General features: G+C 51.9%; 1 protein-coding gene across 1 annotated transcript; it reads left to right on the forward strand.

Moving 5' to 3' along the window:
* Positions 1-1,496: 1,496 nt before the first annotated feature.
* On the forward strand, positions 1,497-26,734 carry rskrb (ribosomal protein S6 kinase related b). The gene is made up of 12 exons (XM_072243247.1): positions 1,497-1,599; positions 2,170-2,418; positions 2,742-2,825; positions 4,813-4,881; positions 8,394-8,463; positions 12,602-12,709; positions 17,562-17,602; positions 17,988-18,015; positions 19,665-19,754; positions 19,876-19,964; positions 22,309-22,419; positions 24,404-26,734. The coding sequence occupies exons 1-12, from the start codon at positions 1,573-1,575 to the stop codon at positions 24,608-24,610; spliced, it is 1,173 nt and encodes a 390-aa protein (XP_072099348.1). The 5' UTR covers positions 1,497-1,572; the 3' UTR covers positions 24,611-26,734.
* Positions 26,735-27,491: the final 757 nt, after the last annotated feature.

Genomic DNA, 27,491 nt, shown 5'->3' on the forward strand with positions numbered 1-27,491 from the left:
CCTTATGGCTGTCGGGTCTTATTGTCCGCCTGCACTGCACTTTCTCTGTAACACTTTATTCTGCATTCTGTAATCGCTGTTGCCTTATACTACCTCAATGTTGTGACTTTCCTGGGCATGGATGGCAAGCAAGATGAATTTTTCCTCTGCCGAGCCTTTGTGACAAAATCCAAAACAAGAAACAAAATTGAGTTCCTGCCATTTCTGAGCCCGATGGTAGGCAGGGTGCTCATTCTTAAGGTTACGCTGGGCTTTATTTTGGCTGGTGTTTGGGGAGGAACGATGGGGCAGCAGCCGGTGATGACTGGTCAGGATTCAGTTCCTCCGCAGTCTGTCAGGAATGGGTGGTGGAGGGCAGATACGTCTCTATCAAAGGAAGTACTCCTTCCCTCCACTAGCCTGCAGGTCACCCTTGGGCAAGGTGTAGCACCTGTTTAGCCCCTGACCTGAGTCCCATAAACCCTTGGGATCAGGTGGTGTATGGTCGTAGGAGCAGCCGGTGCAGATCACAAATCCTGGTTATGAGACCACTGACACCCAGCAGAAAATCTCTGAAGAGTATTGATAACGGCTGGGGTCACCCGTCTTGTAAGGACAAGGACAAGAAGAAGGCAATGGCAAACAATTTCTGTAGAAAAATTTACCTAGAACAATCATGGTCATGGAAAAGACACGGCACATAATGAATGGTCTGTAAGGAGTTTGTACATTCTCTCTGTGACCACATGGGTTTCTTTCCACATTCCCAAAATTTACGGATTAGGATTAGTAAATTGTGGACATGCTACGTTGGTGCCAGAAGCATAGCGACACTTTGGAGCTGCATCCCCCACTACCCTGCACATATTTTTGTCTGTGATGGTTACTGGCGCAGAATTATGCATTTCACTGTATGTTTCGATGTACACGTAACAAATAAAGCGAGCTCATGTTTTATTTGCAGTGTAAAATGTAAGATACCAAGATACAGTGGAAAGCTTCTCTTGCGTGCAGTTCATAGACATCAAATCATTGAGGCAGAATAAGGTCTTGGTTCTTGGTTCTTGATCCTCCAAAATATTCCGCATGAAGTTTAAACTGGAGGTGGCGGAGGGTGGGCTTAAGGAGGAGATTTTTGAAGAAGAAAAGCTGCCTTAAATTTAATTGGGTTTAGTTGCATGACTGTGGTCAAACAACAACAATGCAGAAAGGAACATTATCAGCAATACTTAGTGACAGGTGAGTTAGATGTCAAACAGTAGAACGATTATCATGGAAATAATGAGTGAATCTGCCGGGAGCAGTTTGCAATGAGTCGTCACGTTCCTGTGACATCTTCAGAAGTGGCGTGAAACATTCCTCTGTTCATCCTCCCACGGCGTGGCTCAGAATTTTAGAAACTGCACTTTTGAGCGAGTTTGGATTTGTAACTCGAACGTGCGTTGCCTCTCACGATCCTCGGCTGCCATGAGAGAACAGAGCCGGACCTCCAGCATCCCAGAATGCTGCGGGCGGGCGGAGCTGGTCCTCCAGGATCGCGGGCGGCCCGAGTTGTCCCGGGAGATGTGACTGTCAGCAGCGCGGTGTCCGGCCATGGGAAACGAGCGGAGCGCGGCCAGGGTACGCGGGGAGGTCCGGGTCCGGGTGGGCCTAGGCAGTCCGCGGTCACAGCGGTGGGAGCGGAGTCGCTGTTGTTGGGGGCGGGGGTGGCCCCTTCCCACTTCTCTCCTTACTTTCCCCACCCCCCTCACACTTCTGCCTACTTACCCTTCTACCCCCCCCGTCCCCTTCTGTCCCTGTCCCCCTCTTCCCCAACTGGCTACCTCCCCCCTCCCCATCAGTCTCATTCCCACACCCCTCTCTAACTGCCCCCCTCACCGCACCCAACCCCAAAAGTCCCCATCAGAACCCGTCCCCCACAACCCCTCTCCCAACACTGTACCCTTCCCCCACACCCACTCATCCCACCCTCTCCCCCTTCCCAACTGTGCCCCCTCCCCAACTGTCCCCTTCCCCACCCCTCACCCACACCCTTGCCCCCATCTGTCCCCCTTTCCCTCCTCCCAACTGTCCCCCACCCCCACACACCCTCCCCATCTGTCTCCCTTCCCCTCCCCTGCAACGCCTCCTCCTGTCCCACTCCCCGTCCCTCACAGATTCTGATCTGACTTTTGTCGTTTCCCGATGCAGGGTGGCAACTTCTCCTGTCGGCTAGTCCCGGCCACGAAATGGAAGGGGGCTGTGTCCAAAATGGGGCTGTCGCTCTCGAGCTGGTTTTCAGGGCCCTTCCTGGCTGCCGGGACACGTGTCCAGGAGCAGCGGCGACCGCCTGAGGAGCGAGGCACGGCCGGCTGCACTGGATGGCCCTTCCCTCGATTCATCTCGTTGTTCTTTCCGGTTTTCCCCTACAAATCCCAGCGGATGGCTCAGGAGTTCCAGGTACTTTGTGGATGAGGCTCATTGCTCCTGTTAGCGCAGTTAATGTGATGCTATTACAGAATTCAGGGTTCAATTCCCTCTACATTCTCCCCGCCAGCATGTAGATTTCCTCCGGGTGCTCTGGTTTCCTCCCACATTCCGAAGACATACCGGTTAATTGTAAATTGTCCCATGATTAGGCTAGGGTGAAATATCTCTGAGGTTAAATATCGCACATCTCTGAATGGAGTTACCCTTCCTTAGAGTGAGTAACTATGGTTAAAAACAAAGGTAGTGCCGATCTAACTGGGATTTGGGCAGCTGTCTGCTTCTTTCCTCCTCAGGACATTGAGTACATTGCCAAAGGCTCCCTGGGACCCATTCTGAAAGCCCGTCAAAGGACCGACAAGAAAATCTATGCAGTGAAGGTAAGTAAATGGAAAGCTTTAAGTACAGGCTGGGCATTATACCAGGGCAGGAATACAGAGTGAATCTCCCTCTACACCGTCCCATCACACACTCCCGGGGTCAGACACAGAGTGAATCTCCTCCACACCGTCCCATCACACACTCCCGGGGTCAGACACAGAGTGAAGCTCCCTCCACACCGTCCCATCACACACTCCCGGGGTCAGACACAGAGTGAAGCTCCCTCCACACCGTCCCATCACACACTCTCGGGGTCAGACACAGAGTGAAACTCCCTCCACACCGTCCCATCACACACTCCTGGGGTCAGACACAGAGTGAAGCTCCCTCCACACCGTCCCATCACACACTCCTGGGGTCAGACACAGAGTGAAACTCCCTCCACAACGTCCCATCACACACTCCCAGGTCAGACACAGAGTGAAACTCCCTCCACACCGTCCCATCACACACTCCCGGGGTCAGACACAGAGTGAAGCTCCCTCCACACCATCCCATCACACACTCCCGGGGTCAGACACAGAGTGAAACTCCCTCCACACCGTCCCATCACACACTCCTGGGGTCAGACACAGAGTGAAACTCCCTCCACAACGTCCCATCACACACTCCCAGGTCAGACACAGAGTGAAACTCCCTCCACACTGTCCCATCACACACTCCCGGGGTCAGACACAGAGTGAATCTCCCTCCATACTGTCCCATCACACACTCCCGGGGTCAGACGCAGAGTGAAACTGACTCTACACTGTCCCATCACACACTCCCAGAGTCAGACACAGAGTGAATCTCCCTCCACACACTTAAATTAACTACTATATGGATATATATGGAGAGTTAATGTATATTTACAGTTACTATTTAATATATATACTTCACAGTGTTTTTCTTTGTTATAGACAACAGACAATAGGTGCAGGAGTAGGCCATTTGGCCCTTCGAGCCAGCACCGCCATTCACTGTGATCATGGCTGATCATCCACTATCAGTATCCAGTTCCTGCCTTATCCCCATAACCTTTGATTTCGCTATCTTTGTTATTACGTACAGCATTGTATTACTGCCGTAAAGGCAATAAATTCCACGACATATGCTAGTGATACTAAACTCAATTCTGATTCTTCTTCTGAAATGTGTCAGCAACCAATACAACCGAAGGTCCCACACATTCTGGAGAGAGGAGATACAGGAGCCTGAAGACACACACTCAACATTTAAGGAACAGCTTCTTCCCCTCCGCCACCAGATTTCGAAATGGAGTGTGAACCCTACCTCACATTTTTTTTCCTTTTTGCATGACCTATTTAACTTGTTAATATATATATATATCAATGTAGTTTATAGTCACTTTTTATATTTATTGTAGTTTATAGACTTTTTATATTGCACTACGCTGCTCCCGCAAAGCAACAGATTTCATGTCATGTGTCAGTGATGGTGAACCTGATTCTGATTCTGATTCTGAAGCTCAGAGTGTGCTGGGGGCAGTCCGCAAGGGTCACCAACTGAGCATGCTCACAGCGTTCAGCAGAGCGACACAACCAACAGCTGCAGCAAAATGAAACGAGGAAACCAGCCCCTTTCCCTCCCTCCCACCCACCCACTGACTGGGATTCGGCCCCGGGACACGTCACCTCCGGGCCTCGAGTCTGAACTCTCAGATGGCAGCTATCAGGCCTCCAGTTTCGGTTCGTGCATGAGGAGTTGCCAGTCTCCGGTTTGACTTTGGGACTCGTGCAGACCTGTGTCTCTGGAGACACGGGCTCTTGTGACTCCTTTGGATTTCCACCTTCAGCCTTCGAACTTCAGGCTTCTGTCTCCAAGCTTGCTTTACCGTGTTTTAAACGCTTTTTATCCTGTCTGCAGTCTCTCCCCCCCTCCCCCAACACACACACACACACACACACACACACACACACACACACACACACACACACACACACACACACACTACGGGCTCTGATGATGGCTGATGTTTCTCCCAAGGTGCTGCTGAAAACAGAGGTGATACGGCAAGGAGTCCTGGAACAGTGTATCAATGGAGTTGTCATTCAGGTAATGAACCTGCAGGCAAGTGTCTCAGACACCGGTCTGTCAGATCTGAGTCTGTCTGATTCCGCTCCCCCCACCCACCCAGAAACCTACACCAACCCCAACCCAGCCCACAATCAAACACACCATTTCCAGGAATTACTGGAATATGGGTCACACACACAAAATGCTGGAGCAACCAGTGTCGATGGAGTCAAATAAACAGCCGACATTTCAAGCTGAGACCCTTCCTCAGGACTGGAAAGGAAGAGGAAAGAGAAATTTCAGTAAGAATTTCAATTCAGCTTTCCATTCCCATTGTCATTCCACGGCCTCTTCTACTGTCATGAGATCAATCTTGAGGATGAAGGAGCAATATCTCATATTGTATCTGGGTAGCCTCCAACCTGACGGCATGAACATTGATTTCTCTAAACTCCCCCCCCTTCCCCTTCTCTTTTTCCATTCCTGATTCTGCTTCCTCTCTCACCCCTTCTGCTCACTTGCTCATCACCTCCTACAGATGCCCCTCCTCCTTCCCTTTCTTCCACAGTCCACTCTCCTCTCCTATCAAATTCCTTCTTCAGCCCATTACCTCATCCACCTATCACCTCCTGGTTTCTTACTTCTTCCCTTCTCCCCCACCCTGTTCTGGTTTCTTCTTCTCCAATCCTGTTTGTTCCTGTCCATAGACGCTGCCTGACCTGCTGAGTTCCTCCAGCATCTTGTGTGTGTTGCTCTGGATTTCCAGCATCTGCAGAATCTCCTGTGTTTTTGAGTTTGATTTTTGTATCAACTATAGGGTCACCGTCATGTGTCAACCTTCTAATCAGGTGCCGGCGAGCAGCATCTTGGGCACACTGCCCCACTCCTGGTTAATCTCATCGTGGACTCAATCACTCTGCCCCTTTCTTGCCACCCTTGTAATTCAAGTATCTGCCATTCACTTTGAATGACCGCTCCATTCCCCATGAATCCCGTGGATTCAACTCAAATATCTGCCATTCAATTTGAATGACCGCTCCATTCCCCGTGAATCCTGTGGATTCAACCCGATGGGGGGGAAGAAACTTTTCCTCACCTTTTCATCGTTAAATCTTATTTAGAATTGTGCCCCCTGGTCCTTGAGTCAAAAATCAAAGTAAATGATGAAAGAACATATAGACTCAGTGGCCCCTTTATTAGATACCAGCTCTACCAAATAAATTGGCCACTGAGTGTATGTTCATGGTCTTCTGCTGCTGTAGCCTGTCCTCTACAAGGTTTGACATGTACATTCAGAGATGCTCTTCTGCTCACTGGTGTTGTGATACATGGTTATTTGAGTTACTGTCACCTTCCTGTCAGCTTGAACCAGTCTGGCCATTTCCCTCTAGCTTCTCTCATTAGCAAGACGTTATGGCCCACAGAACTACCACTACTGGATTTTTTTTTGTTTTTCACACCATTCTCTGTAAACTCTGGAGACTGCTGTGTGTGAAAATCCCAGGAGATCAGCAGTTTCTGAAATACTCAAACCACCCTGTCTGGCACCAACAATCATTCCACGGTCAAAGTCACTTAGGTTACATTTCTTCCCTGTTCTGATGTTTGGTCTGAACAACCTCTTGACCATGTCTGCATGCTTTTATGCATTGATGTGCTGTCACATGATGAGCAGGTGTACCTAATAAAGTGGCAACTGAGTGGATGTTACTTTCCACTACCCTGAGGCTCCTTTTCTTGCAGGCATTCACAGGAAAATAAAATACAATAGAATTGATGAAGCACTGTATATACCGTTGCAAGAAAAAGTTTGTGAACCCTTTGTAATTAACTGCATTTTTGCATGAATTACTCATAAAATATGGTCTGATCTTCAGCTAACTCATAATAATACATATTCACAATCTGCCTAAACTAATAACACACAAACAATTGTGCTTTTCATATCTTTAATGAACACATTGCTTAATCATTTACAGTCCAGGCTGGAAAAAGTATGGGAATCCTTGTATTTAATAACCAGTAGAACCTCCTTTAGCAGCAATAACCTGACCCAATTTTTGCTGGAGCTGCTGACCAGCCTTGCACATTGACAAGGAGGAATTTTAGACCATTCCTCCATACAAAACTGTTTCAGTTCATCAGTATTTTTGGGATACCTTGCATGGACAGCCCCCTTCAGGTCATGCCAGAGCATCTCAACTGGGTTAAGGTCTGGGCTCTGATGGCCATTCCAAAGCAAAATTTTCTTCTTTTTAAAATAGTCTTAATACAATTTTGAATTCATTGTTCTCTCAATGATTGCAGGCTGTCCAGACCCCGAGGCAGCAAAGCAGCCCCAAACCGTGATGTTCCTTCCACCATGCTTCACAGTTGGGATGAGGTTTTGTTGTTGTTGTGTAATGCCCTTTTTCCTCCAAACATAGCGGTATGCATTTCTGCCAAAAAGTTCAACTTTTGTCTCATCTGTCCACAGAACTTTGTCCCAGGAGCATTGTAGAACATCCAGGTCATACTTTTGCATACTTGAGATGTATAGCAATTTTTTTTTTTTGGAGAGCAGTGATTTCCTCTGTGGTGTCCTTCCATGAACATCATTCTTGTTCAGTGTTTTTCTCATAGTGGACACATGAACAGAGACTTTAGCAACTTCTAGAGATTTCTGCAGGACTTTGCTGTTACCCTTGGGTTCTTTTTCATCTCCTTCAGCACTGCACGTTGTGATCTTTGCAGGACACTCACTCCTAGGGAGAGTAACAAGAGTACTGAGTACTCCATTGAGAGACAATTTCTCTTACTGTGGACTGATGAACACTCAGGTCTTTAGAAATGCTTTTGTAGCCTTTTCCAGCTTCATCCATCTCTACAATTCTCTTTCTAAGGTCCTCTGAAAGTTGTTTTGATCGAGGCATGGTGCACATAAAGAGATCTTTCTTGAGAAGCGCAGGCTTCATCAGTAACCTGACTTTTTTAAAGGGAAGGGCACTTCTACAACCCACACCTTCAATCTCAACTCATTCACCTTCAATCTCAACTCATTGATTGGAACACCTAATTCCAAATAGTTTTTGTAGAAGGTATTACCCCAGAGGCTCACATACTTTTTTAAACCTGGACTGTGATTGTTTAAATGGTGTACTCAGTATTGACAAGAAGTAGAATTGTTAGTATGTTATTAGTTTAGGCAGGTTGTGTTTGTCTGTTCTTGTGACTTAGTTGAAAGTCAGAACACATATTATGAGTAATTAATGCAGAAAAGCAGGTAATTGTAAAGGGTTTGCAAACTTCCTAACAACAGTATGTAAATGAAGACAGACAAATAACCAATATCCCACAGGACCAATAAAGTATGACTATGACTATGGAAATGAAGACTGTAGAAATAACACTGAGCCTGATGACCCCACAACTGCATGGATTCAGTTCCTTTGAGGGACGGAACCCCTTTTTGTGCTTTAGCCCATTGTCTCCCCCCCCCCACCCCGATCTGCCGCCTGCACCTCCAGAGCAGCTTGTGGAAACACTTCTTTTCTTCTCGTTCTCCTCCCCAGAGGCAGGTCCTCCATCCCTTCGTGCAGGGGTTGCAGGAATGCTGGCAGACGTCACGGCTGCTCTTCATTAGTGAGTTCCCAGGCGTGCTGTGGTGATCTCGGCACCGGTGTGGCTTTGTAGTGCCGTGTGTGTGTTCTAGTTACCGGCCCCTAGACTAGCATCTCCCCTTGCTTCTTTCCCTTTAGTGCCTTGAGGTAGAATAAAGATTAAAAGTTAGTTTCATTTGTCACATGTACATTGGAACGTGCAGTGAAGTGCACCATTTGTGTCAACGACCGACACAGTCCGAAGACTGTGCTGGGTTCCACACCGTGTTACTATGCTTCCAACGCCAATGTGGCACGCACACAACTCACTAACCCTAAAGCAGGGCCTTCTCAATGCCATGGACCAATACTATTGTGCAAGGCAGTCCATGGACTCCAGGCTGAGAACCCCTGCCCTAAAACATCCCACTGCAGCAGCCATTTAACCTGAGAGTCCTTCTCTGGGGGGAGACGGGAACACCCAGGGGAAACCCACGCAGTGGTGGGGAGAAGGTAGAAACTTCTACAGACTGTGGTGGGAATTGAACACTGATCACTGGTGCTGTAATAGCACTGCACTGACCTCTGCACTACCGTGCTGCCTCCTTTAAAGTGGAGATGACTGAAAGTTTAAGGGACTGGCACAGACGAGGCGTTGATGCCACTAACCTCGACCAGTCGTGATTGTATTAATAACCATAAAATACAGGAGCAGGATTAGGCCGTTCGGCCTATTAGGCGCGACAGGAGCCTCCCTTCCCACACCAGCAGGCACAGGAAGAGCTTCTTCCCCGAGGCTGTGACCCTGCTGAACCTCACATCACAGCGCTAAGCAGTATTGCACCCATATTGTACTGTCTCAGTACTTTTATATTTGTGTGCTGTAGCACTTACTTTTTATTCACAGTTGTTTTGTAAATAACACTATTCTTTGCATTTCTGGTCAGATGCTAACTGCATTTCATTCGCTTTGCATCTGTACTCAGCACAATGACGATAAAGTTGAATCTAATTTAATCGAGTCTGCTCTGCCATTCCATCATGGCTGATTTATTTTCCCTCTCAACCCCATTCTCCTGCCTTCTCCCTGTAACTTTTGACACTCTGACTAGTCAAGAACCTATCAACTGCCACTTTAAAGATATCCAAAGACCTGGCCTCCACAGCGATCGATGGCAATGAATTCCACAGATTCACCACCCTCTGGCTAAAGAACTTCCTCCTCATCTTTGTTCTTAAGGGATTTCCCTCTATTCTGAGGCTGTGCCCTCTGGTCCTAGACTCCCCCACTATAAGAAACATTCTCTCCACACCCACTCTATCTGTGTCCTCTGGTCCTAGACTGCCCCACTATAAGAAACATCCTCTCCACACCCACTCTGTCTGTGTCCTCTGGTCCTAGACTCCCCCCCACTATAGGAAACATCCTCTCCACATCCACTCTATCTGTGTCCTCTGGTCCTAGACTACCCCACTATAGGAAACATCCTCTCCACATCCACTCTATCTGTGTCCTCTGTTCCTAGACTCCCCCACTATAAGAAACATCCTTTCCACACCTACTCTATCTGTGTCCTCTGGTCCTAGACTCCCCCACTATAGGAAACATCCTCTCCACATCCACTCTATCCAGGCCTATTTGATAGGTTTCAATGACATTTTACGCCCCTCCCCCCCCACCATTTTTCCAAACTCCAGTATAGAATGGTGGGACAGGTTCAAGGAGCTGAGTGGCCTCCTCCTGTGCTGAGGACTGTATCGTGATAACAGCTGAGAACTGCACCTTCTTGTCCCATGGCAGGGAATGGGGTGGGGCAGTTAGCAGGTATGTGTGGGTCAAACACTGGCATGTGTGTGAGTGAAGGGTCCCAGCCCTCTCTGCTGCCCAGTGTCCCACCCGCCTTCTGTTCCCTGTGTCCTGGGCTCCCACAGAGGACTGGATTTTAAATGGGGGGGGCCTAGCTGGTGGGGAACACCCCCACTTCCCTCCCAATCTCTCTAGTGGTTAGTGTAACTTCCCTCCCAATCTCTCTAGTGGTTACTGTCACTGATCAATCAGGGTTCAATTCAGCCACTGTCTGGAAGGTGCTTGTTCGTTTTCTCTGAAACCAAATGTGTTTCTTCCCACATCCCAAAGACGTACGGGTCACGGTTACTAAATTGTGTGTGTGTTATGTCGGCACTGGAAAGATTGCCATACTTGCTGGCTGCCCTCAGCACATCCTCGGACTGTGTTGATCGTTGACCCAAACGACACATTTCACTGGAGGTTTCGATGTACATGTGGCAAATAAAGCTAAGCTCTCTAATCTCTAAGCCCTAATGATTTCCCCTGACCTAGCCTGTCCCCGGGCATGAGCTGGAGGAGTGGGGCGTGGTGGTGGAGCCATCTGTTTGTTCGTTGCCAAAGGGGGAAGAAAGACCACCTACCCTGTTTCCACCAGACAAGACTTGTGGTCAGACTGTGAAATGAGGGACAGAATTGCACAACAACAGCGGGGCCTCTGCCTCGAACCCTGCCCCGTGACTGGAGGAATAGGGTCTTTCCATCGGCTCCAGAGTACTGTTGGATCCTGAGGTTTGGAAGTCAAGATTAAGGCGTAAAGCATGTTGTGTACGTCATTCATATTACTTGGTGATCATGGTCTTCCCATCACCATCATTGTTCTTGGCAAATACTACAGAAGTGGTTTGCCATTGTCATCTTCTGGGCAGTGTCTTTACAAGGCAGGTGAGATGCACCAGCATCCACCACCTTCTGCCATGGCTTCACGTGACCCTGACGGGAGGGCGAAGCTGCTGCTACACCTTGCCCGAGGGTGACCCGCAGGCTGGTGGAGGGAAGGAGCACCCTGCTCCTCCTTTGGTAGAGACGTATCTCCACCCACCAACTGTTGTTAACGAATCAGAACAACAGAATGTACATAGAGAAGTGGGTCTTTTACATAAACTAAACTCTAAATGAAGGATAACCACATCCCAGTGATAACAATTAGCCTGGAGAATAACCAGGTTCAAATGGTGTGACACCCGCTGCAGGAAAAAGGAGAAGCTTGTAGAAAATACAGAATCGGCTGGAAAATTAACAAGGATATAGGTGATGATATAAAAATTCAAGCAGGCACTGGAGAGGTAAAATAGCAAATCTAAAGCCCAGTCCAACACTAGGGAGGGAATCAAACTGAAACCAGCCATGTATGGGTGGGGTCGTCACCTACACACATCCTCACCCCCCTGCGGAGCGTGGAGACCCCACGATCAAAAGCTGACAGCCAATATGGGGTTCAGGATGTTGAGGTTTGGGGAGAGGGGAGGAGGATACCAGGGAAATATCTCCCCAGATCAGGGGCAGAGGCTGTAGGCAGGATTGAATGCAGGGAGGGAGCCAGAGGGACACACGGGAACCAGAGAGGCAGGAGAGTGGTGCCTGAAGGCAGCCTAGTTAACACCTGTCTGCCCATCAGGGTTGGAGCCAGGACTTGCCGGGGGGGGGGGGTGAGTGGTGGAGAGGAACCAGCAGACCCTGGGGAGGTGAGGAAAACGTCAATGCTTCACACTGGGAGTTCTGCCTATTTGTGAGGAGAAAGGCACATGAACTGTGGAAGGAATCAGGGAGAGTGTACAAGATGATAAGAGGCATAGATCAAGTGGACAGCCACAGACTTTTTTCCAAGAACAGAAATGGCTAATATGAGAGGGCATAATTTTAAAGTGATTAGAGGAAAGTATAGGGGGGATGTCAGAGGTGGGTGTTTTACACAGAGTGGTGGGTACATGGAACACCCTGCCAGGGGTGGTGGTAGAGACAGATATATTAGGGACATTTAAGATAATCAGATGGATACATGAATAATAGAAAAATGGAGGGCTATGTAGGAGGGAAAAGTGAGATTGATTTTCAAGTAGGTTAAAAGGTCAGCACAACATCCTGGGCTGAAAGGCCTGTACTCTTCTATGTCTTAAAAATGGGTCGGGTTGTGAGGGAGGAGGGCCGGGGACCGGTGGATTAGACCTTTTGTAGCTCTGGGTACCTCCCAGTTGGGTTTGGCTTCAGACACGATTGAGGCTGTAGTCTGGGATCACCACTGCGTGCTTTGACCACCCCTCAAAGTTTCAGATCTCAGCACTGCCTCAGTGACAGCTCACTTCTTCTAACCTCCTCCTTCTCCCCCGACCTGTAGTGTGTGAGTATCATTGCGCTGGCGACCTCTCGCGGCTCTGGAATGCTCGAAAACCACTGGCTGAGAGCAGAGTGCGAGTCTTTGCAGCCGAATTGGGCTCTGCCATCGGTGAGTTCTTGGGAAGGGTGGTACTGAGAGAGGATCACACTGTGAGAGGGGTGGTACTGACAGAGGGTCACACTGTGGGAGGGGTGGTACTGAGAGAGGATCACACTGTGAGAGGGGTGGTACTGAGGGACAGTCACACTGTGGGAAGGGCGGTACTGAGGGAGGATCACACTGTGAGAGGGGTGGTACTGGGGGGGCACTCTGTGGGGGGGTCACACTGTGGGAGGGGTGATACCGAGGGAGGGTCACACTGTGGGAGGGGTGATACCGAGGGAGGGTCACACTGTGGGAGGGGTGGTACCGAGGGAGGGTCACACTGTGGGAGGGGTGATACCGAGGGAGGGTCACACCGTGGGGGGTGGTACCGAGGGAGGATCACACTGTGGGGGGGGGTTGTACCGAGGGAGGGTCACACCGTGGGGGGGGGGTGGTACTGAGGGGGGGGAGACTCTGTGGGAGGGGTAGTACTGAGGGAGGGTCACACTGTGGGAGGGGTGGTACTGAGGGAGGGTCACACTGTGGGAGGGGTGGTACTGAGGGGGGGGCACTCTGTGGGGGGGTCACACTGTGGGAGGGGTGATACCGAGGGAGGGTCACACTGTGGGAGGGGTGGTACCGAGGGAGGGTCACACTGTGGGAGTGGTGATACCGAGGGAGGGTCACACCGTGGGGGGTGGTACCGAGGGAGGATCACACTGTGGGGGGGGGTTGTACCGAGGGAGGGTCACACCGTGGGGGGGAGACTCTGTGGGAGGGGTAGTACTGAGGGAGGGTCACACTGTGAGGAGGGGTGGTACTGAGGGAGGGTCACACTGTAGGAGGGGTGGTACTGAGGGAGAGTCACACTGTGGGAGGGTGATACTGAGGGAGGGTCACACTGTGGGGAGGGGTGGTACCGAGGGAGGGTCACACTGTGGAGAGGGGTGGTACCGAGGGAGGGTCACACTGTGGGAGGGGTGGTACTGAGTGAGGGTCACACTGTGGGAGGGGTAGTACTGGGGGGGGGGGACACTCTGTGGGAGGGTCACACTGTGGGAGGGGACACTCTGTGGGGTGGTCACACTGTGGGAGGGGTGGTACCGAGGGAGGGTCACACTGTGGGAGGGGTAGTACTGAGGGGGGGGACACTCTGTGGGAGGGGTGGTACTGAGGGAGAGTCACACTGTGGGAGGGGTGATACCGAGGGAGGGTCACACTGTGGGAGGGGTAGTACTGAGGGGGGGGACACTCTGTGGGAGGGGTGGTACTGAGGGAGAGTCACACTGTGGGAGGGGTGATACCGAGGGAGGATCACACTGTGGGGGGGGGGGTTGTACCGAGGGAGGGTCACACCGTGGGGGGGGTGGTACTGAGGGGGGGGAGACTCTGTGGGAGGGGTAGTACTGAGGGAGGGTCACACTGTGAGGAGGGGTGGTACTGAGGGAGGGTCACACTGTGGGAGGGGTGGTACCGAGGGAGGGTCACACTGTGGGAGGGGTGGTACTGAGGGGGGGGGACACTCTGTGGGAGGGGTGGTACTGAGGGAGAGTCACACTGTGGGAGGGGTGGTACTGAGGGAGGGTCACACTGTGGGGAGGGGTGGTACCGAGGGAGGGTCACACTGTGGAGAGGGGTGGTACCGAGGGAGGGTCACACTGTGGGAGGGGTGGTACTGAGTGAGGGTCACACTGTGGGAGGGGTAGTACTGAGGGGGGGGGACACTCTGTGGGAGGGTCACACTGTGGGAGGGGACAGTCTGTGGGGTGGTCACACTGTGGGAGGGGTGGTACCGAGGGAGGGTCACACTGTGGGAGGGGTAGTACTGAGGGGGGGGACACTCTGTGGGAGGGGTGGTACTGAGGGAGAGTCACACTGTGGGAGGGGTGATACCGAGGGAGGGTCACACTGTGGGAGGGGTAGTACTGAGGGGGGGGACACTCTGTGGGAGGGGTGGTACTGAGGGAGAGTCACACTGTGGGAGGGGTGATACCGAGGGAGGATCACACTGTGGGAGGGGTGGTACTGAGGGAGGCTCACACTGTGGGAGGGGTGGTACCGAGGGAGGGTCACACTTTGGGAGGGGTGGTATTGAGGGAGGCTCATGGTACCAGAGCTCTCTCTCCTAAAGTGGGAAACTTGATGTAAAGTTGCTGAAGAACGGTTTTGGAGACCACCAGGTGACTTTGGGAGTGTGGAGTATCACCTCGGCAGTGGACTGAAATAGTTTCTTTACCTGGAAGGATGGGTTTCGGTGACGTTTTTTGGCCCATGTGTCTTGGCGCTGAGCATGGGTGTGGCTGGCAGTTTGCCAATCTTCGAGTGTGACTTTGCCGGGAGTGGGGACGGATTTATTCCCTTTGTAACAGTGGAAAACACCTCCCGTTCGGAGCGCCTAGCCCAGGGCAACTGGGTGAGGAGGACTTTGGACTTTTGAGCAGCGGACTGGCCAGGGGAGGTTTCGTCTCTTCACGACTGCTGCAGAGACGGTGCTGAGGTTTCTCCGAACACCACACAGCCCTCCCTGCCTATCCACGCCTTCTCCCCTCCATCCCGTCCCGTCCTGTCTCTGAACTGTATTTTTGACAGTCTGCTGCTGTTCTGCTGGGTGTAGACTGTTTCCTTCCCCCAGCGGTACAGTTTGAGCTCTAGAATTCAAACTGCATCACGGCTGGACGCGGCTCCAAGATGGCACAGCCCAAGTCCTACACGCAGACTACGGGCTCAGGAGTGGCAGCTGACGAAGAGGACCATCCGTTCAAATTACTGACCGTAAAGAATGCTGTACGGTGTACTGTGCCTACTTCAGTCAGCAGGAATGCCGACACAAAGGCCATGGTGGAGACTGTTGGAGGCCGTGAGGGCATTGTTGCAGTAGTGATTTTGAATTGTTTTATTTGAAGTCACCGTGGGGTGTGTTTTTGGCCCTGAATCAGGGGATAAAGGTGGGGAGGGTTTTTATGCAGGTGGAGCCAGTCCTGGGCCCGATGCAGTCGGTAATCCTCTCTGACATTCACCCCCATCTCCCTGACAAGGCCCTATTCCCCTGTCTGTGCTCCATAGGCGAGGTGTGATCAAAATAACCCCGATACAGTACAGGGCACCTCCACAGGGTTATGAGCACCTATTCTCGTTCCAGCACTGTCTGCTGATGCAGCTGGAGCGGGGTGGGGATGCCAAGGTGCGGCTTTGGGTTTATTTTGAGGGGCATTATTATACTGTCCCGTGGACTACGGGCTGCCCCAGGTGCCAAGCGTCAGTTCCAGAGGCTCCTGGAGTCGCTGGAGAAGGTTTTCAGGGTGAAGGCAGGGGAGGGCTCGAAGGAGAGCTCCACTCCTTCGTCCTGGGGCTCTGGTGAGGGGTCTCAGTAAGAATGCGCCATGAAGTTCAGTGTTGCAACCCTGAACATAAGTGGTGGACTGGGGCTCTCCTGGGATTCCATCATCTCTGTGTCCTCTGGGACAGGAGATATGCGGTGAGCTTCCTTCAGGAAACCCGCACCGTTTCAGGAGACAAATTCATCTGGCTCCTGGAATGGTAAGGGGGGGGGGGGGGTCTTCATGAGTCACCTCAGCTCCACTTCCAGCAGGGTGGCCATCACTTCTAGCAAGAGCTGTTGAGGGTCTGGGGACGAGTCTCTTCCAGGCCGGGTGCTCCTGTGCCGGCGGGGGATGGTGATTTAGCTGTGGGAGGGGGGCTGGTCCCCATCCCATCATGGTAGGTGTCAAGGGGGACTTGGGGACTTGGGGAAGTGGAGGGTTTCCAGCCGTACCACCAGCTGACGGACCCAGGCCTCGAGCACCTCGCGGGAGAGGCCCACACAGAGTGAGCTGTCTCATGGGGATGCCCACTGTGTGCTTCTGTGATGATCCAAAGCGTCTCTTGTACGGGCTGCTCCTGCGCACCTTTCACTTCCTCGCCTCCGTCTGCCGACCGGCCTCAACTGTGTTACCATCGGACAGCGGAGGAGGCTCCTGGGCTCCCGGTGGAAATCTCTTTACACAGGGCCCTTCCCCGTACACTAGGGGCCTGGGGTGGAAGGTGTCGCACTGGGCAGTACTGTACAGCAGGTTCACTGACACCCCGTCCACCTGTGTGTTCCGTGCCCGGGGGGGGGTCAGTGTACCACGCCTACACGGAGTGTGAGAGGTCGCAGCCCCTGTCTGGGTGTCTGAGGGGCTGCTCAGGTTCTCGATCACTTCAGCCCCGCGCTCCTTGTATACGGGACAGCGGGTGGGGGGGGTCACGAGGGGGATCTCCTCACAGCGGGTGTGGGGGGGTCACGAGGAGGATCTCATCACAGCGGGTGAGGGGGGTCGTGAGGGGGATCTCCTCACGGTGGGTGGGGGGGTCGCGAGGGGGATCTTCTCACGGCAGGTGGGGGGGTTGCGAGGGGGATCTCCTCACGGCGGGTGGGGGGGGGTCGCGAGGGGGATCTCCTCACAGCGGGTGGGGGGGTCACGAGGGGGATCTCCTCACAGCGGGTTGGGGGGGTCGTGAGGGGGATCTCCTCAGGGGTTTGAGACTGGGCCTGCAAGCTGGCCATTCATGGGTCCAGGCGGCAGAAAGTTGAGGATTCTGCCTGCCCCTCTTCCAAGGATACATTCGTGCCCGGCTGTCCTTGGAGAGGGAGCGTGCGGTCGCAATGGGTACCGTGGGGAACTTATGGGAGTGGTGGGTCTCCTGGGGTATTGACTATTTAATAGACAGTAGTAATCATATTTTAATTTGAATTATTCACTTTCTTGTAAATTTTGAAAGTTTTGTACCTTTTGTATTTGATGTGTAAATAAACTTATATAGTTTTCACATAGTGGTGGCCAGGACTCGTTACGGGGACTCAAGCTCCTTTGACCCTTGCCCTTTGACTCCTCAGGTTTCCTTCACGATTTTGGAGTCATCCACCGGGATGTGAAGGTAGGGAGAAACCCATTTCCACTTTGCCCCGAGTGCCGCCTCGCTGCTGGGTGGAGTACAAGTACAGTACTGTGCAAAAGTCTCGGGCGCCCCAGCTATATACGTGTGCCTGCGACTTCTGCACAGTGCTGTTGGTTGTGAAATTTGTTCTTTTGCACAGCAAGTCAGTGCAGTACACAAAAGATCAGCGGTCACCCACCTGAGTTCTTGTTGTGGGAGGGGAGATAACCTGGGCCACAGGCCACCAGGAGATTAGGGTTTGTAGCTGGGACCGTGGTGATGGGAGGGGGTAAAGAGGGAGGACAGGATGAGCTGTACCTACAGGGCTGTGAGCTGCCTCTTTCTCCGTGACTGAATGATGAACTCTGACTTTTAACTTTTGCAGATGGAGAACGTTCTTCTGACTGAGCGGGGTGAGAACCTAACCCTCAGCCGATCGTGTAATGATTCCCTGAATGGCAGGAGGTTGTTCGGCCCTTCGGATCCGCCAGCTGTCCACTCCCCCCCACGCCCCTACCCCTACTGTCCTGCAGGTTTACACTCCCCTGGCTCTGATCTCGAGTCCTTTTGGCATCACCGCCTATCGGCCTCCCTTCCCCTTGTGGGTGATCATTTCCAGCGCATTTCCCCTCACTGTGCGTGGAAGTTTTCCCCTCCCCTGTATCTCTGCTCCCCTTTCCATGTATGTTCAGTTAATGGCACCGTCTTCACCTTCATCTCAGCCTCCCACAATCTGTGTCTCTACACCTCAACTAGTTCTCACATCAGCTGTGTCTGCTGAGCTGCCTCAGCTGAACGCCTCTTCCCTCCACTCCGTCCCGGCAGCTGCACACATCCTGACATGGTGACTGGTTTTCGATGGGATCTGCCAGTCATCGCCTTACCGGAGCCAAAGAAAGTTCAGCAGAGTTTTTAAAAACGCAAACACGAGGAATTCTGCAGATGCTGGAAATTAAAGCAACACACATTAAAGTTGCTGGTGAACACAGCAGGCCAGGCAGCATCTCTAGGAAGAGGCACAGTCGACGTTTCGGGCCGAGACCCTTCGTCAGGACTAACTGAAGGAAGAGCTAGTAAGAGATTTGAAAGTGGGAAGGGGAGGGGGAGATCCAAAATGGTAGGAGAAGACAGGAGGGGGAGGGATGGAGCCAAGAGCTGGACAGGTGATTGGCAAAAGGGGTATGAGAGGATCATGGGACAGGAGGCCCAGGGAGAAGGAAAAGGGGGAAGAGGGGGATATATAGTCCCTCTGACTATACCCCTTGCCCATCCTCTGGGCTTCCCCCTACCCCTTGTCTTTCTCCCCGGGCCTCCTGTCCCATGATCCTCTCATATCCCTTTTGCCAGTCACCTGTCCAGCTCTTGGCTCCATCCCTCCCCCTCCTGTCTTCTCCTATCATTTTGGATCTCCTCCTCCCCCTCCCACTTTCAAATCTCTTACAAGCTCTTCCTCCAGTTAGTCCTGACGAAGAGTCTCGGCCTGAAACGTCGACTGTACCTCTTCCTAGAGATGCTGCCTGGCCTGCTGCGTTCACCAGCAACTTTGATGTGTGTCAGCAGAGTTTTCCTGCTTTGTCCTCAGTACCTCCGTTTACAAAGACCAAAGACCGTCTGATTTGCAACGGCTGCCTCAGTGTGTCCAGCCCACATCACAGATCAGTCAACCCAGTTCGGTGCTCGACAGAGCAGTCCGCAAAGTCCACATTTCCTCATGGAGGGTTCTGTGAAAGGAGTGAATCTTTGAGTATTGTCATCCTGTCTCTTTTCTCACATTCCCTTCTACCCCTCTCTCCCCGCACATTCTCACCCCTCCTTTCCGCAATCTGTCTCGCGCTCTCTCCCTCCCTCTCATTCTAATTCTCACTCTCCCTCTCTCGATCTCTCCCTCCGTCTTTCCCTCCCTCCCTCCGTCTTTCCCTCCCTCTCTCATTTTCTGTCACTTTCTCTGATTCTCTCTCCCTCTCTCTTGTTGTCTCTCTGTCATTCCCTCTCTCTCTCATACTCTCTGTCTCTGTCTCTCTCTCTCTCTCTCTCATTCTCTCTGTCTAATTCCTTTCCACAGGCCACATCATGCTGACGGATTTCGGGTTGTCTCGCAGACTCTGGCGGGGAGAGAGGGCTCGCACCATCTGTGGAACTGTCCAGTACATGGGTAAGCTTGGGGAGGTGGGAGGTTGTGATGCCGAGGTCAGGAGCTGGGCTGTGTGCGGGTGGTACTGGGACCGTGGGTGTGTTGCTGTCATTGCTCATGCATGGAATGGTTCTGCTTGCAGCTCCCGAGGTGTTGAGGGGCAGCCCCTACAACCACTCGGCGGACTGGTGGTCTCTGGGAGTGCTCCTCTACGCGCTGGCTACTGGTGAGGTAATGATCGGGGAGGGTGAGCCTGTGGGGCCGGAGCCGGCACTTCTCACTACACCTGGGCCAACCCTCTCCCTCCCTGACACCCCCCTGGTAACAGCCTGTCCACTGGACCCCCCTTCCCTCACTCCATCAGTAGCATTCCCTTTTACACACACACACACACACACACACACACAGAGGAGCAGCTCAGCAGGTCGGGCAGCATCTGTGGAGAGGAATAAACAGTTGACGTTTCAGGCTGAGACCCTTCTTCAGGACTCGCTCCTGACCCGAGACGTCAGCTGTTTACTCCCCTCTGTAGATGCTGCCTCACCTGAGGAGATTCGCTTTATTTGTCAGATGTACATCGAAGCATACCGTGAAATGTATCGTTGGGTCAAATTAAATCAGTGAGGATGTGTTGGGGGCAGCCTGCAAGGGTTCACCACACTTCCTGTGCTAACATAGCGAGCCACAACTCACTAACCCTAACCCTCACGTCTATGGACTGTGGGAGGAAACCAGAGCACCCGGAGGAAACCCATAGAGTCAATAGAAGAATGTACAAACTCCTTACAGACAGCTGCAGGAATCAAACCCCAGTCTGGAAAACATTACGAAGCCACTTGGCTACCGTGACCCATGCTGCCTGAGTTTCTCCTCCATTTTGTGTGTGTTGCTCTGGATTTCCAGCGTCTGCAGAATCTCCTGTGCCCTCTTTTAAGGAGTGTGGCTGTTGGGACGGGCTGTCTGTGATGCACACAGTACAGTGTCCCAGCATGTGTGTGTGTGTGTGTACACTGCCCTCTCTGCAGTCAGGCGCGGTGACAGTGTGTACAGCTCGGTGTCCGAGCTATACTGCACCCAGCCTCTCACCCCCTACCTCTGCAGTGTGGTTGTAGAGGGTGAGAGGGGAAATTAAAGGCTAGTTTTATTTGTCGCATGTATATTGAAACAGACAGTGAAATGTATAATTTGTGCCAGTCCGAGGATTGTGCTGGAAGCAGCCCACAGGTACTGGTACCAACAAGCTTCCCACAAGCTTCTGGTACCAACATAGCATGCCCACAACTCACTAACCCTGACCTGCATGTCTTTGGACTATGGGAGGAAACCAGAGCACCGGGAGGAAGCTCATTTGTTCATGGGGAGAACGTGAAAACTCCTTACAGACAGCAGTGAGAATTGAACCCTGTTCGTTGGCACTAGCTTTGTGCTAACCACAACACCACCACGTTTACCAGGATGCTACCATGATTAGACAGTGTGTTTCGATGTACATGTGACAAATAAAGCTAATCTTAATCTTTAACCTCTTCCTCGCCCTGGCCAAAGCCTCCATTTCCTTCCTGTAATGCGGAGACTGGAACTGCATGTCAGAGGACACCAGTATCGGACTCTTAATGGCAGTATAATGCGAGACAGCAAGTCATACAGTTGGCTCTCAAATGTATTTCCTCAGCAGAAATTCCCAGATGTAGTACTGGAGTGGTCAGAGTATGTGCTGTCCGTACAGGTCCGAGTGGTCAGTGTGGGTCTTATCCACATAGGTCTGAACGGTCAGTGTGGGTCCTGTCCGTACAGGTCCGAGTGGTCAGTGTGGGTCCTATCCACATAGGTCTGAGCGGTCAGTGTGGGTCCTGACCGTACAGGTCCGAGTGGTCAGTGTGGGTCCTATCCACATAGGTCTGAGTGGTCAGTGTGGGTCCTGTCCGTACAGGTCCGAGTGGTCAGTGTGGGTCCTATCCACATAGGTCTGAGCGGTCAGTGTGGGTCCTGTCCGTACAGGTCCGAGTGGTCAGTGTGGGTCCTATCCACATAGGTCTGAGCGGTCAGTGTGGGTCCTGTCCGTACAGGTCCGAGTGGTCAGTGTGGGTCCTATCCACATAGGTCTGAGCGGTCAGTGTGGGTCCTGTCCGTACAGGTCTGAGTGGTCAGTGTGGGTCCTATCCACATAGGTCTGAGCGGTCAGTGTGGGTCCTGTCCGTACAGGTCCGAGTGGTCAGTGTGGGTCCTATCCACATAGGTCTGAGCGGTCAGTGTGGGTCCTGTCCGTACAGGTCCAAGCGTTACACTGCAGAATGATGTAGTCATCAGCGGCTGACGGATACAGGGAGTTTGTGAGAGTTCGCTGTTAGACCATACCCGGACATGTGTACAGCCGTGGTCTCTGCAGATAGGGTGCTACTAAAGTTCACAGGCCACACTGGGTGGTGGGGGGGAGGGCAGAGAAAACAGGTTTAAAAATGTGTTACAGCTTCATATCAGGTCTCTGCTTCCCCCCTCTCTCTACCCCTCCCCTCTCTACATCCCCTCTCCCCTCTCTTCACCCCCTCTCCACTCTCTACCCCTCCCCCTGCCCCAGTTTCCAGTGGAGTCTCAGTGTGACCACACGTCCATGTGGAAGAGCCTGCAGCGAGTGCACGTTTCTCCGCCGACCTCCGTCAGCCAGGACCTCGCCTTCCTCCTCTCTGAGGTACCCTTTCCTGCCAGTCTGATTAACTGCGTGCCCTTGCTACAGTCACGGGCAGGGACATCGGTACGGGAGGGGATGGTCTCAGGCCCTGTGGGTCAGTCCCGCACCAGCACACATACGGTCACTTTTGAGCCCAGGCATCAGTCATTAGGGTTGTTTCATTTCGAGTACAGCACAGTGAGAGGCCCTTCAGCCCATCGAGCCTGAGCCACTCCATTACGCCGTGTGGAACATGGGAGGAACCCCACACGGTCACAGAGAAAATGGCGGCAGCAGGTTACTGACACTGCAACAGTGTTACACTGCTGTACCGTCCCCATCTTTAGAGTCCCCCGGGCGGGGGAGGGCGTCGCTGGTGTGTGTACCATTCACAGGGGTGAGGAGCATGGACCCTATCCCGTGGGCTCTCCAGACGGGGGTAGGAACTACTCACTAATCTGTGCCAGGGCGTGTGAACTGGAATCAGTGACCCACACCCCCTCCTGGGAATAATCAGGACTCTGCAGGAGCCCTGAAACGTTGACTGTTTATTCATTTCCATTGACTCTGCCTGACTTGCTGAGTTCCTTCGGTATTTTGCGTGTGAACTCAAGATTTCCAGCATCTGCGGAATCTCTCGTGTTTACGATTCTCCACCTCCCTTGGAGCAGATAATAGTTTTATTATTGTCACACGTACAGAGAAAGGCTTTTGTTTGCAGTCCAGATTCAAACATTCAAAGTACATTTATTATGCAGTGTACAACCCTGAGGTTTGTCTTCCCACAGAGAGCCACGAAACAAGTAAACCCCTTGGAACCCGTTCAAAGAAAACATAACACCCAACATGCAAAAAAGAGAGCAAATTGTGCAGAATGGCAAAAAATGAGCGAGAAACACACAGAATATAAAACATCGAACCGCAGAGTCCTTGAAACGTGTAGGAGTGCTCAGTTTGGTTCAGTCACTCCGTCCCGAACAAAATAGCAATAAAAAAGGAGTGACCGGAAGCACATCATAACGTGAACTACAGAGCCCAGTCCACACACTATGACAATTATCATTCTGTTGTGGAGGTAATAGAAAAGGATTCACAGATTGCAAAATAAAGTGTTCCAGTTACAGAGAAAGTGCAGTGGCCATAAACAATAACAACATAGGACAGAACAGAACAGGAACAGTCCCTTTGCCCCACAGTGTTGTGTTAATCAGTAATCAAATACCCAGCTAAACTGATCCCTTTGCCTACACAATGTCCGTATCCTTTCACTTCTCGCACACCGAAGGGCGTCCTGAGCACCCGTGATGTATCTGCCTCCTCCTGCGTCCCAGGCACCCACCACTCTTCGCAACAACAAAAAAATGCCCCTCACATCTCCTTTGAACCTACCCCCTCTCTCTTTAAAATGCACGCCGTTTGGCATTGGACATTTCAACCCTGGGGAAAAGTCCTGTCTGTAAGGTGCAAGGCCCCAGTGAGGTGGATGACGAGGTCAAGGGTCCCATACTAACGTAACTAGGGAACCATTCAATAGTCTTATAGCAGCAGGCTAGAATCCGTCCTTGAGCCTGGTGGGACGTGCTTTCAGGCTTTTTTACCTTCCCAAGGGGAGAGGGGAAGAGAGGATGTCTGGGTGGCTGGGGTCATTGACTATGCTGGCTGCTTTCCTGAGGTAGTGACATGCGGACCGTGTTGTCCGAGAGGAGGGTGCTTCAAGCGGGTTGCAGCCCCTGACGGGATGGGCTGGAGGAGGAAGGGTGTGTGAGCAGCAGAGTGTGTGATGTTTGTGGAGTGGGGAGGAGGGTAGGTGGGGGATGGGAGAGTTTTTGGTGGGTGGAGGGATGGGGTTTGGGGTAGGGGAGAGTTGGGACAGTGGGGGGGAGGGGTGTGAGGAGCTAGCGAAGGGGAGAGCTGGTGGGTGGAGAGGGTGATGTGTTGGGGGGACATGAGGGGTGGGCAGTGTCCCCTCCCTTCTCTCACTGTCTGCCCCCCTCTCTCCTCCCAGTTGCTGTGCCCTGACCCTCAGCTCCGCCTGCACCGGCTCGACGCCTTCAGTGAGCAACGTTTCTTCGGCGGCCTGTCCTTTGACCCTGAGCTGCTGCACAGGCAACCGCTGGAGTTCAGCATCCCCAGCGGAGAGCAGCCCCGGCCCAGCCCCTGCCCACTGCTCTTCCCCGGCTTTGACTGGGAGGCCGGGCTGCCGGCAGGCTGAGTGAGGGACTCCCCTCGCCTCAGTCCCTCCCCCCACCGATGGGACATTCCCTCACTCCATCTCCCCCTTCTTCCCTCGCTCTGTCCCTCACTGTGTTTCCCCCTCCATCCCTCGCTTCACTCTCCAACGAGAGACAAAGGCAGAAGAAAGGAAATTATATGCCATTTAGCCTGACCTCAGTGGTTGGGAAAGTGTTGGAGTTGATTAATTAAGGATGAGATCTAAGAGTAGTTGGAGGCACGTGATAAAATAGGCCATTGTCAGCGTAGTTTCCTCAAGGGAAAATCTTGCCTGACAAATCTGCTGGAATTCTTTGTAGAAATAACAAGCAGGATAGGCAGGAGAATCGGTGGCTGTTGTATATCTAGGTTTTCAGAAGGCCTTTGACAAGTGGTAGATGGAATACAGTGTTGGGAAATGCATGATAGAGGAAATGAAAGCGTAGACTGTTTTCTAAATGGAGAAAAAATTCAATAATCTGAGGTGCAAAGGCACTTGCGAGTCCTCATGCAGGCTTCCCTACAGGTTGAGCCAGTGGTGAGGAAGGCAGAACAATGTTAGCATTCATCTCGAGAGGACAAGTATAAAATCAAAGCTGAGGCTGTATAAGGCACGGTGAGGCCTCACTTGGAGTATTGTGAGCAGTTTTGGGCCCCTTACTTAGGAAAGGATGTGGTGACATAAGGGAGCGTTCAGAAGAGGTTCTCAAGAATTATGGGAATGAAAGGCTTTGTGTATGAGGAATGGTTGATGGCTCTGGGATTGTACTCACTGGAATTTAAAAGAATGGGGGGGGTCTCATTGAAACCTATCGAATATCGAAAGGCTTAGAGTGAATTTGGAGAAGATATTTCCTATGCTGGGGAGAGTCTAGGATCAGAGGGCACAGCCTTGAAACAGAGGGATGTCAATTGAGAACAGAGATGGGGGATTTCTTGAGCCAGAGAGTGGTGGCTCTGTGAAATTCATTGCCGCATGCGGTTGTGAAGACCAAGTCATTGGGCATATTTGAAGTGGAGATTGATGGGTTCTTGGTAAGTCAGGGTGTGAAAGGTTATGGTGAGAAGGCAGGAGAATGCGCTTGAGAGGGAAATGGATCAGTTATGACCGAACGGTGGAGCAGACTGGATGGGCCGAATGGCCTAATTCTGTATATGGTGTTTCCCTCGCGCTCCATACCTCTCTGCCTCCGTCCCTCACTCCCTCCCTCTGCAATCCCTGCACACATGCACCCCTTCCCTGGCAGACACGCCCGCCACCTCCATCTCTCCCAATCACCCGCTACCTCTTCCTTCGTTCCCTTGCCCCTGCTCCCTCATCACCTCTCTCAATCTCTCATCCTGATCTCTACCCCTCTTCCCACCCCACCTGCCCCTCACTCTGTGTTTGAGTGACATTGTTCCCTCACCCAAGGCCCTGTGTGAGTTGTCAGCAAAGGTGTATCCCGTGCCTCTGTCCCTCAAAGTAAATTTATCGTGTCACCATGTACAACCCTGACATTCACTTTCTCAGGGTATTCACAGTAAATACAAAGGTAAAAGCAAAATAATAATAAATAAATAAACAATAAATAATAGTGAACAAGTCCTTGAGAGTGAGTCCATTGGATGTGGGAACACGTCAATGATGGGGTGAGTGAAGTTATCCCCTCTGATCAGGAGGGATAATAACTGTTCCTGAACCCTGTGGTGTGAGTCCTGAAGCTCCCATATTTTCTTCCTGATGACTGGAGCAAGAACAGTTCATGATCTGGGTGGTGGGGGTCGAGATGATGGATGCTGTCTGCCTGCGACCACTCCATGTAGATGTGCTCGATGGTGTGGGACCGGGCCATATCCACGACTTTTTGTAGGATTTTCTGTTCAAAGACATTGGCATTTCCATACCAGGCTGTGAGGCTACCAGTCAATATACTGTCCGCCACACATGTAGAAGTTTGTCAAAGTTTTAGATACCGTGCCATCTTCATAAACTTCTAAGAAAGTAGAGGTGCTATTGTGCTTTATTCACTAACGCTCTGGGCACAGGACGGGTCCTCTGAAATGATAGCTCTGAGGAAATTAAACTTTCTGACCCTCTCCACCTCTGGTTCATCCCCCCCCCCCCCCCCCCGGGTTCCTGCTCCTGAAGTCAATAATCAGCTCCTTGGTCTTGCTGATATTGAGTGAGAGGTTGTTGTTATGGCACCACTCAGCCAGATTTTCAATTTCTCTCCAATTCATCACCCCCTTTGAATCGGCCATCCACAGCAAACTTGAATATGGCATTGGAGATGTGCTTAGCCACACAGTCGTGAGTATAAAGCAAGTCAAGCGGGGGGCTAGACCCACAGCCTTGTGCACCTGTGCTGATGGAGATTGGGAGGAGATGTTGCCGATCCGAACTGACTGGGGTCTGCGAGTGAAGAGATTGAAGATGGAATTGCACAAGGAGGTATTGAGGCCCAGGTGTTGAAGCTTATTGATTAGTTTTGAGGGGCAATGGTATTGAATGCCGAGCCGTAGTTGCTAAGGGGCATCCTGATGTATACATCGTCACTGTCCAGATGTTCACATTCCACACTGCACCACAGCCTGGGGGCCAGCAACACACATCTGTAGTGTTTGAACATCAGGTCACACCAGGGTACAGCACTGGTGGAGACAGGTCTGTCGTTAATAACACGGGTACAGTACCAATGGGGACGGGTCAGTCACTGTGTAACACCGGGGTACGGTACCAATGGGGACGGGTCAGTCACTGTGTAACACCGGGGTACGGTACCGGTGGGGGCGGGTCAGTCACTGTGTAACACCGGGGCATGGTACCGGTGGGGACGGGTCTGTCGCTGTATAACACCGGGGTACGGTACCGGTGGGGACGGGTCTGTCACTGTGTAACA

This window comes from Mobula birostris, chromosome 25, assembly GCF_030028105.1.
Source record: "Mobula birostris isolate sMobBir1 chromosome 25, sMobBir1.hap1, whole genome shotgun sequence".
NCBI classification, from domain to species: Eukaryota; Metazoa; Chordata; class Chondrichthyes; order Myliobatiformes; family Myliobatidae; genus Mobula; species Mobula birostris.